Source organism: Carcharhinus amblyrhynchos, chromosome 26 (genome assembly GCF_965287045.1).
Source record: "Carcharhinus amblyrhynchos chromosome 26, sCarAmb.v2.hapA, whole genome shotgun sequence".
Lineage (NCBI taxonomy): Eukaryota > Metazoa > Chordata > Chondrichthyes > Carcharhiniformes > Carcharhinidae > Carcharhinus > Carcharhinus amblyrhynchos.
This window is the reverse complement of record NC_137349.1, coordinates 3399377-3409891: the sequence shown is the minus strand read 5'-3', so window position 1 is coordinate 3409891 and position 10515 is coordinate 3399377. Positions and strand designations below refer to the sequence as shown.

Sequence of the window (10515 nt, the reverse complement as noted above, 5' to 3'; positions counted from 1 at the left end):
ACCCTCACCAACCAACGCCACCCCTCCCCCTCCCCACCACCCCCACAGCGTAAATCTTGTATGATTTTCCTACTCTTCAGCTCTGACAATGGGTCATCCTGTCTTGAAACGTTGGCTCTATTCTCTCTCCACAGGTGCTGTCATAGCTGCTGAGATTTTCCAACATTTCGGATTTTGTTTCACCTCATGTTAAATTCCTTTATCTTATTCCTCTACCAGTTGTTAATAGCAACAACTAGTGCCTTCAATACAGTAAAATTAATAAGTCCGGGTTTTTTTTATTACATCATTTTGAAGACGTCCTCTTGTACACTGTGGTCCAATAATATCATCACAAACTGTTAGTGACTGCAGCCACATCCAAAACGGGCTTTGCAGATTGGCTGGCTAATTCATTTACTTTCCAGTGTTCCGTTGCTAAGGCGATGAAAATCAGCACTATTATTTTTTCTTTTATTCATTCATGGGAAGTGGGTGTTGCTGGCTGGGCCAGCATTTATTGTCCATCCCTGAGGGCATTTAAGAGTCAATCGCATTGCTGTGGCTCTGGAATCACATGTAGGCCAGACCAGGTAAGGATGGCAGATTTCCTTCCCTAAAGAACATTCTGAAAGATACGCTGGTTAGGAGCATTGAGCCCAACAGGCGCCAGACTGCAGCAATGAGGGAAATTTCACAGTAACTTCATTGTAGTGTTAATGTAAGCCTTACTTGTGGCTAATAAATAAATTGTACTTTATTTTAACTTTAGTAGGGAATGAGATGGGGTTTTATGACAATTGACAATGTTTTGTGGTCATCACTAAACTTTTAATTCCAGTTTTTTATTGAAATCAAATTTCCCCATCTGCCCAGCTTGCTTTGCACTGATTTCCCCTCTGGAATTTAAGTTTATTTTATTAGTGTTACAAGTAGGCTTACGTTAACACTGCAATTAAGTTACTGTGAGAATCCCCTAGTCGCCACACTCCGGCACCTGTTCGGGTGCATTGAGGGAGAATTTAGCATGGCCAATGAACCTAACCAGCACGTATTTCAGACTGTGAGGGGAAACTGGAGCACCAGAGGAAACCCACGCAGACACGGGGAGAACATGCAGACTCTGCACAGACAGTGAGCCAAGCTGGGAATCGAAACCAAGTCTCTGACACTGTGATGCAGCTGTGCGAACCACTTATGCTGCCTGTATGACTGTGTGGGCAATCGGATAAGGAAAAGATCTGGCCGCTTGTAATGCCCTACAATTGAACAGCCTGCACACACAGACCCCGTCATAGCTGACAAATGAACAAGCAAGCCAAGGCAGCTCAAGGCCAGTTGGTGTCCATGGAACCATAGCTCAGGCAGCAGAAGTGGAAAATTGATGATGGGGCGAAGAAAGGGCACAATAATCTAAACCAAATATTAAAATATTAAAATGTATGAGTTCATAATGTTGAAATTAATGCTGATCCTCGGGTTTCTTTTGTCATAAGGAAGTTCCAGGAATGAGAATATAAAAGCCCCGTGCTGTGCTAATGAATCTATTAAACTGAGATTGTCAGATTAAAGATTGAAGTGACAATGCAAAATCTGCACAAAGTTAATTCCTGTTTAGTTTTATGATGTACAAAGTAGCACTTTCAGGAAGATCTCATACATCAAAGACAGGTAATGTATCTGGAAGAAACTGTCTTTAAAAGTACTCATTATTCCCCTATAAATACTGAAGACCAGGTCTTTAATGTAGTCTGCTTTTGTACACTGAAGACTGTGTTCTCTTTACAACATTTCTATCTTTGTAGGCTGAGGAAAGTTCAATTAATTCTTTCCGATGTCAGGAGACAGATATTTATATCCACTCAACATTATATCTGTCTCAGATGTACAAACAAAACAGACAGCTCTTTGTGATGTTTGCATTGCCACCTGTGGAACTTGGAAGAATATCACATTTTTTAGATGTAACCCTCATAAGCGCTGAGAGTTTATTTCAAATTATCTACAAGTCCAACTTCTTATCGCAAAGGAATCATGTACCCATGAGAAATATCTCACATCAAGCCACTTAACAATGCTCGCTGTTTATTTTCTTTGAAGAACTTTATGAATTCTAGAAATATTTGGAGTGGGGAGGAAAAACAAACTGTTTGACTGACACTGGAGAATCATCTCCACATCACAACTGGAGAATCACCTAGTTGGGTATGGATAGTGTTTGCTTTCCAATTGGTGTGCATGAATGGATGTGTCAGATGGTAAGTGGTATGAGTGTGTGGGGCTGGGTGATTGGTGCCTTGTGATGACATCTACAGGAATATCACAGAACGCGTACAGTGCAGAACAGACACCACGACAAATGATGGAATTTAAATTCAATATAAAAAAAATCTGGAATTAAGAATTTACTGATGACCATGAAACCATTGTCGATTGTCGGAAAAACCCATCTGGTTCACTAATACCCTTTAGAGAAGGAAATCTGCCATTCTTACCTGATCTGGCCTATATGTGACTCCAGAACCACAGCAATGTGGTTGACTCTCAACTTCCCTTGGGAAACGGAGGAGGGACAATAAATGCTAGCCAGCCAGCGACGTCCATTTCCCATGAATAAACATAAAAAAAAGCTGGGTTGCTTTGTTACTTTACATATTCCACAATGAGCTTTTGCCTTGTGACTGATCCCAGAATCGGAATGGCACTAGTTTCAAGGGAGGTCATTATCCCACATGAGAGCAGTGAGGAACTTCACATACCAGGAGCAGAGAAGGATTGGCCATGCTAAATTGCCCCTTAGTTTCCAAAACTATGTTGGTTAGGGAGGGGTTGGTGGGATAAATTTGTGGGGTTTCAGGGATAAGCCAGGGGGTGGACTTGGGTAAGATGCTCTGTCAGAGAGCTGGTGCAAGCATGATGGGCTGAATGGCCCCCTTCTGCACTGTTGGTATTTTATTGATTCTATTGTGAACATTGCTCACAGTTTGAAGGCGGACAACTTGTTCTTTTCTGGTCTTACGATTTTACGATAATTCCTTGATATTGTATCTTCCGGATACTCTTCCCAGCCATTACTGCATTGATAGAACACCCTCCAACACACAAGAGGCGTGCACATTAGGAGCAGGAGTTGGTCGTTCAGTCCCTCAAGCCTGCTTCACCATTCAGTAAGATCATCGGTGATCTGACAGTGGCCTCAACTCCACATTCCACCCACCCCCGGATCATTTTAAAAGCAAATTTCAGGACATTGCAACGGTTGAACAATCTCTTTAGCAAACTCATGAAGCTACATTATAGTTTCTTCATCATTTGACTATCTGTCCCTGGTTGATCTTCTGTTGAGGCTTTCCTGAATCCCAGCATTTCTAGGGAGCTGTGCACAGCCCTGTGTTAATATGATCAAGGAAACATTCTGCAAAATGGTTGATTTTGGTGATAAAACCTTTCCAAAACTGTGAAGCAACAGCTTGAGGGATTGAAGAAACCCGTGCCTTTGATAAACGCAGCCATGTGGTTTTGTCCCATTCTCAGCTGTGCTGCATACGGAAGGCTTAAGTCGGCATTTTGCCCGAAGTACAACACTGAGCGCCTTGTTTGCTGGTGTGCTCTCATCCCTTTCTACAATAAGTCCAGTTCTTCCAAGCTCCGCAACAAGACCGTGTCCCTGACGTCCAGAAAGACTTTGCGGATATTTGCTGTGTCCGTGGCACAGGTGAAGTGCCAGTAGATTTTCCGCTTCTCCTCATTTTGCCTCAGGTACATTTTTAAGATAAAGCTCATGGCAGCCCCAGCATTTCTTTTGGTGCCTGAAGATGAAGAAAAATTAGATTTGTCAAATTGGATATCATGTGAACTCGAGCAGGGCGGAACATGTGAGAGTTTGACTCTCAGGACTCAGTTATCCCATTTTAATGGGAATCCATTTAAAGCAAAGGAGGCCATTTGGCCCATTTGTTTATGTGCTGGCTCTTTCAAAGGGCTATTCAATTAGTCCGATTCCACATCTCCTTCCCTACGGCCCTGCTGATTTCCCCCTTGAAGTGTATTCATAGAAATCATAGAACCCTACAGTGCAGAAAGAGGCCCTTCGGCCCATTGAGTCTGCACTGACCACAATCCTGCCCAGGCCCTACCCCCATATCCCTACATATTTACCCACTAATCCCACTAACCTACACATCTCAGGACACTAAGGGCAATTTTACCATGGCCAATCAACCTAACCCGCACATCTTTGACTGTGGGAGGAAACCGGAGCACCTGGACGAAACCCACGCAGACATGAGGAGAATGTACAAACTCCACACAGACAGAGACCCAAGCCGGGAATTGAACCCAGGTCCAAAAGTGGTGAATTTTTGGGATTCTTTATCCCAGGAAGCTGTGGAGCCCGAGTCCTTGAACGTTTTCAAAGATGAAATTGATAGGCTTTTAATCAGTTGGGGAATTAAGGGTTATGGAGAGAAGGCAGAAAAGTGGACTGAATGGATGTTAGATCAGCCACAGTCCTATTAAGTGGTGGAGCCGGCTTGGAGGGCTGAATGGCTTGTTCCTGTTCCTATTTCTTATGGTCTTCTGGTCTAATGGAGTCGCAAAGGGGGACATTAGCAAAGCTAAAGGTGAGGCTCAAAGCTTGGGCAAAGAAACAAGTTTTAAGAAACTTCTTTAAAGGAGAGAGGAGCAGAAAGGCAAGGAGGTTTGAGAAAATAATTCTAGAGTATTGTTGAAAAAAGCGACACGCTATTAAAAGTTTTTCATTTTGCAATCATCAGGACAGCTCTGCAGCATAAAGCAACAGTAAAGGGAATGATAATTTAAGCTGCATCAGAAGATGGTGCTGATGGATTAGCTGTGGATTCAGACTGGAAGAGGTGTCGCCATGGAGAATGCAACAGAAAACAGTTAATGGTTAAATGCCAACCTTTTAAATCAGGCAAGTCAACTCTGATTGGTCAAGGCATTGACATGGGGGAATCAAACAGGGAATAATGGTTCCCCCAAACTTTTGTCTTGTTGGAAAAGGCACGGATCTTGCGTAGCTGTCCTGATGAATGTAAAAGCAAAAGCTTCAATAGCATGGCAGTGATCATGCTGGAGAACATGGCTATGTTGGTGGAAAATCTCACCAGACCTCAGGAATGAGAATCTCAGCAGTGAGGCCTCGTTCTCTGATTTCCCCGCCCCTCACCAGTGACCAGAAAGGCTGGGAGTCTCATTTAAATCCATTATAATAAACTAACATACACTCAAAGTGACTCCCTCCCCTTATGTCCCCCGCAAGAACTTCCCCTCACCAGTGTGATGTCATGTCAGTGAGATTTACACCCAGATACTTAAAAACGTGAAGCAGTCGAGGGAAACACTCTTGGGGGGGTGGGGGGGGGGGTGGGGGAGGAAGAGGAGGAGGAGGAGGAGGCAGAGGAGGAGGAAGTGTCAAAGTTTAGTATAACCCCTAGAGAGAGAGGGACTTTTCCGGGTATCAGGCAGCCATTAGTAAATCTAAGACTGAAATTTTCCAAACCCTCTCCCGTCACCCCCCCAACCTCCAAATCCCCACAAATAGTGGGTTTTCCCCTGGCGGAGGTAGCTTGCCATTAGCTGTTGGCGGCATCTTCTGCTTCTGCCAAAGTCTATGTCATTTTGTACAGCTTACCTGCTCTCCTGCGGTGGGGTGGGGGGGTGGAATTTGACTTTGGTGGGACTGGAAGATCCCACCAGTGGGAAGGACTGGAAAATCCCACTCTCAGAGAAGGATTTTTGCTACCAAGGTGCGTAGCTTTAAGTCAGAAAATTCCCAAACAGACGCATCTCGAAATAAAGAGGTCCCCCGTCACATGAAACCTTCACTCTGGTGGAGATGGGGATAGGATTGAGTCATGCCCATTGGTCCCCAGAGGAGAGTTAGAAGTTCCATCTTAATCTCTGGGACTATGCCTCACCCACACTACCTCGTACACATGCCCCCTCCCTGTCAACTCATGTCTCCCAACCCAACCTCCAAAGCCCATTATACATCCCATGCTTCTTCCATTCCCTGGAATGAATGTCTTTCATTTTAACTTGATGTGCACAGATATAAACTTATTTTAATTAAAAAAGATTAAACATTGAGGACCCTTATATGGGAAGGGAGAAAGAGCAGAGTTAAAGAATTATGGGTTTCCACTTACCATCAAATTCATGAAAATAGTCCACTAAATGTGACTTAAGAATCTTCTCCTCCAAAATATCCTTTTTATTTAAGAAAAGAATCATGGATGAATTTGCAAAGCAGTCGGATTTCAAAATAAAATGGAAAAGAGCAAGACTCTCCCGCATTCGATTCTGTAACAAAGAAATTGTAATTATAGAGACTGCTTTCAAATTTAAGTTTTGAACATTCTGTGCCATGATTTACGCTGCCATTAAATCTGAAAAGGATTTAAGGTGGTGTCACCGGGGTTCAGAGAGCACAGTTCTGAGATTGCCAGAACACTGTATCTACATTATCTACCTCATTTAACGCTATGGTTCAGGTCGGAAACTCCTAAATGTTTTATAAAACCCACCTGAACCATAAGTTTTGCATCTTGAATTTGGCCAGGATAAGCATGAGATGTTCCACACCAGCTGTGATTCAAAAGACTCATGAGGGAGCTTTTATCAAACAAGGTTTATTTAAGAATATAGTTAACATGTATAGTAAGAAAATCAGCAAGAACTTTTATCAATTACAAACAAGAAATGAAACAACGACTATAATGTATAACTCTTAGTGAATATCTCTAATGTGTTCCAATTAAAACCACAACCGATAGACAACAAAAACTCTTTCCACAGGTTTAACACAGAAAAGACTAATGCTCACTCAATACTGGAATCAAGGCCATTAGTTAAATTCTGCAGTCCAATGCTTTTGAGATTCAGAACAGTTTGAAGACAAGACAGCTTTCCAAAACACCAGCGAGACTCTGGTCCAACCCACGAGAACAGAAAATTTTCATCCTTCAGTAAAGCAACAGAACTTTCGAAACAGGGAGAGAGGGAAAACGCTTCCTTTTAGCTTGCTGTCCCTTCTAAAACTCAACTCTAACCAAACTGAAACTACAAATAAAATCCCTGTCACCTGAGCAATACACAGTTTTTTCTACGCCCAACAATAATATCAGCTAAGGCTGTGAGCATGAATTTAAAAAGTCTCAAAGGTACACTGACGTCACATTAGATACCCACTTCCGGAACCCCAGAATGCTGCAAAATCCTTTAAAGACAGTGAAGTGTAATCACTGTTGTAGGAAATGCAGCAGCCAATTTGTGCACAGCAAGTTCCTCTGAGATTTGTTTGTAATAATCTAACTGTTTGTGAAGAACAGGGTAAGTGCTGAACAAATAGTTCCGAAGAAGAGTCATACTGGATTCAAAATGTTAACCCTTCCCCTCTCCACAAATGCCTGCTGGGATTCTCCAGCACTTTCTGTTTATATTTCAGACTTCCAGCATCTGCAGCATTTTACTTTCATTACAGGACATGTTGGCCATGAGTTTCCATTAAAATCAAATGGTCAGGAAGTCATACTTTGCATGTGTCAAAACTTAAAACCCTGTTGGCTGGACAGACGTATAAAGGTTCTCCATATCTCCTTCATCAGTTCATTCCCAACAGTTCAAAAGAGAAGCAGAGCGGGACGATGGCACAGTGGTTAGCACTGGGGAGGCGATAGCCTAGTGGTATTATCGTTAGACCCTTAATCCAGAAACTCAGCTAATGTTCTGGGGACTCGGATTCGAATCCCACATGGTAGATAGTGGAATTTGAATTCAGTGAAAAAAATCTGGGATTAAGAATCTATTGATGACCATGAAACCATTGTCAACTGTCAGAAAAACACATCTGATTCAATAAGGCCTTTTAGAGAAGGAAATCTACTGTCCTTACCTGGTCTGGCCTTCATGTGACTCCAGAGTCACAGTAACGTGATTGACCCTCAACTGCCCTCAGATGATTAGCGATGGGCAATAAATGCCGGCCAGCAACACCCATATCCCACGAATGAATTTAAAAAATGATTTCTGGCTTGAGCCACGTTCTCCCCGTGTCTGCATGGGTTTCCTCCGGGTGCTCTGGTTTGCTCTCTCAGTTTGAAAGATGAGCTAGTTAGGTGCATTGGCCATGCTAAATTCTCCCTCAGTGTACCTGAACACGCTCTGGAGTGTGGCATCTAAGGGTTTTTCACAGTAACTTCATTGCAGTGTTAATGTAAGGCTACTTCTGATAATAATCAATATATAAACTTTAAATGAATAAAAGCAGAGGTCTCGGGTAAGTTAACTTCACACAAGGAACTCCCCAGTGCCCAAGGAGTCTTACCTCATTCTCGCTCTCTTCCAGGACTTGATCATATTCGCTGAGGGAAGCCAGGAAGATAACGGACACAACACTCTCAAAGCAGTGGATCCATTTCCTCCTTTCAGACTTCTGTCCTCCAACATCCACAATTCTAGGAATTACAGAAGGACTTAGAAACCTCAAAGACCAGTGATTCAATCAGGAATAACAATTGCTCATAGCGTATAAAATAACCAGGTATCATTAAAAAAAAATACACGTCACATTATGGGCTGCACAGTGGCTAGCAGTGCTGCCCCACAGCGCCAGGAACCGGGTTCGATTCTGACCTCGGGTGACCGTCTGTGTGGAGTTTGCATGTTTTCCCCATGTTTGCGTGGGTTTCTTCTAGGTGCCCCGATTTTCTCCCACAGTCCAAAGATGTGTGGGTTAGATGCAATGCTAAATTGCCCTTAGTATCAGGGGGTTAGCAGCATAAATATGTGGGGTTAGAGTAGGCCTGGGTGGGATTGTTGTCAGTGCAGGCTCCATGAGCTGAATAGCCTTCTTCTGCACTGTAGGGATTTTATGATATTGTTTCCAAAGATAGCCACAAATAACAGGATAAATGCGAATCCATAGAATACTTTCATTTCCATAGGATACTTTGTTGGCTATCAAATTGCCCTAAGAACAAAAACGAATATACATTCCTCTGTATGTTCAGTGCTCCTTAAATTCCACTTCATGACTCCAGTCAGACTGAGTAGAACATTATCCAATATTCACTAACATAAATCCAAGAGTTAATTTGATGCAAGTTTAATTGAGGATTGCAGATGGCCTGGGACCAGCCAGGAAGCCTGATTCCGTGATGGGACATTCCCAATGAATTCAGGAAGCACAGGTTGGAAAATCACAGACTGGCAGCTCTGACTTTCCACCCTGCAAAACACATGGACAAAAAAAATCATGGATTTGGCCCTAACTTCCTGATCTTACTAATCCTTTCAGTTCCAGTAATGAACCCTTCTCGCTGGATGTAAAACAGTCTGTGCTTCTTTGATTATAAAATATTCCTGTCCCGAGAGTAACCGGGCCGATGAAATGTTTCACATCTTTAAAAAGAGCAGAGACCCTCAACAACTACTGACGTTATTGTGTGGAGCTGTCCTCCACAGTCACTGGCCGTGGCTGGGTTTTAAATATATTTGAGGTCGAGTTAGACAGATTTATGATCAGGAAGGGAGTTAAAGGTTGTGGGGAACAGGCGGGAAGTGGGGTTCAGGCCTACAATCAGATCAGCCCAGATCTTATTGAACAGGCTCAATGGGCTGAATGCCTACCACAGCCCCCATTTTTACAAGCTTGTTAATTACAGCTACCAGGATTTGTCAATGCCCTGCTGTGTGATTGCTTTCCTATGATATCCTGTTTGAATCCTTACACAGTCTGGTCATGTTACTTCTTCTGCTCCCTGTGAGCAATGAAGGGTGGAATTTTCCCGCCATGGGTATCACAGCAGGTGGGACAGGACTATGCAACAGTCCATTGACCTCAGGATTTTCCAGTCTCGGGGCAAGTGGGACTGGAAAATCCCACCCCTTGAGTCAGAGGTAGCAAAAGAGGATTGTGAGGGATGGAAGGACAAGAATCAAGAGTGAAGATTGTGAATGAGGTAGCAGAGAGAAAGAGAGTTGTGTTAACAAGGTGAGAAGCAGAGAAAGGATGGCACAGTGGTTAGCACTGCTGCTTCACAGCGCTACGGACCAGGATTCAATTCCCGGCTTGGGTCACTGTTTGTGTGGAGTTTGTATGTTCTCACTGTGTCTACGTGGGTTTCCTCTGGGTACTCTGGTTTCCTCCCACAGTCCAAAGATGTGTGGGTTAGGTGGATTGGCCATGCTAAGTTACCGCTTAGTGTTTGTGGGGGGGGGAACGGTGGCTAGGGTAAATACATGGGGTTATGGGAATAGGGCCTGGTTGTGGTTGATGCAGACTCAATGAGCGAAATGGCCTCCTTCTGCACTGTAAGGATTCTAGGATCTTTGAAATGAGGCAAGGAGAATGCATGAGCGAGTGAGGAGGAAGGGGAATGAAAGCGAGAGGAAATACAACCTCCAGGTCAATGGAAATAAAGTTAAAAGTTACATTGCTGGGCTGGATGTCAAGCTCCTTGCAGATTAATCACTGTGGAAGTGGCCAGTGCCCACCCTGAAAAATGAGAA

General features: G+C 43.4%; 1 protein-coding gene across 1 annotated transcript in view; it reads right to left on the bottom strand.

The window, feature by feature from the left end:
- Positions 1-355: 355 nt before the first annotated feature.
- LOC145358792 (guanine nucleotide-binding protein subunit alpha-14-like) overlaps positions 356-10515 on the bottom strand; it is a 74629-nt gene continuing 64469 nt past the window's right edge. Inside the window, exons 5-7 of the mRNA XM_080213084.1 lie at positions 8330-8459; positions 6153-6306; positions 356-3788 (exon numbers count right to left, since the gene is read on the bottom strand). Of these exons, the coding sequence (XP_080069210.1) occupies positions 3601-3788; positions 6153-6306; positions 8330-8459 (472 nt within the window). The 3' untranslated portion in view covers positions 356-3600. The remainder of the gene's footprint in view (positions 3789-6152; positions 6307-8329; positions 8460-10515) is intronic.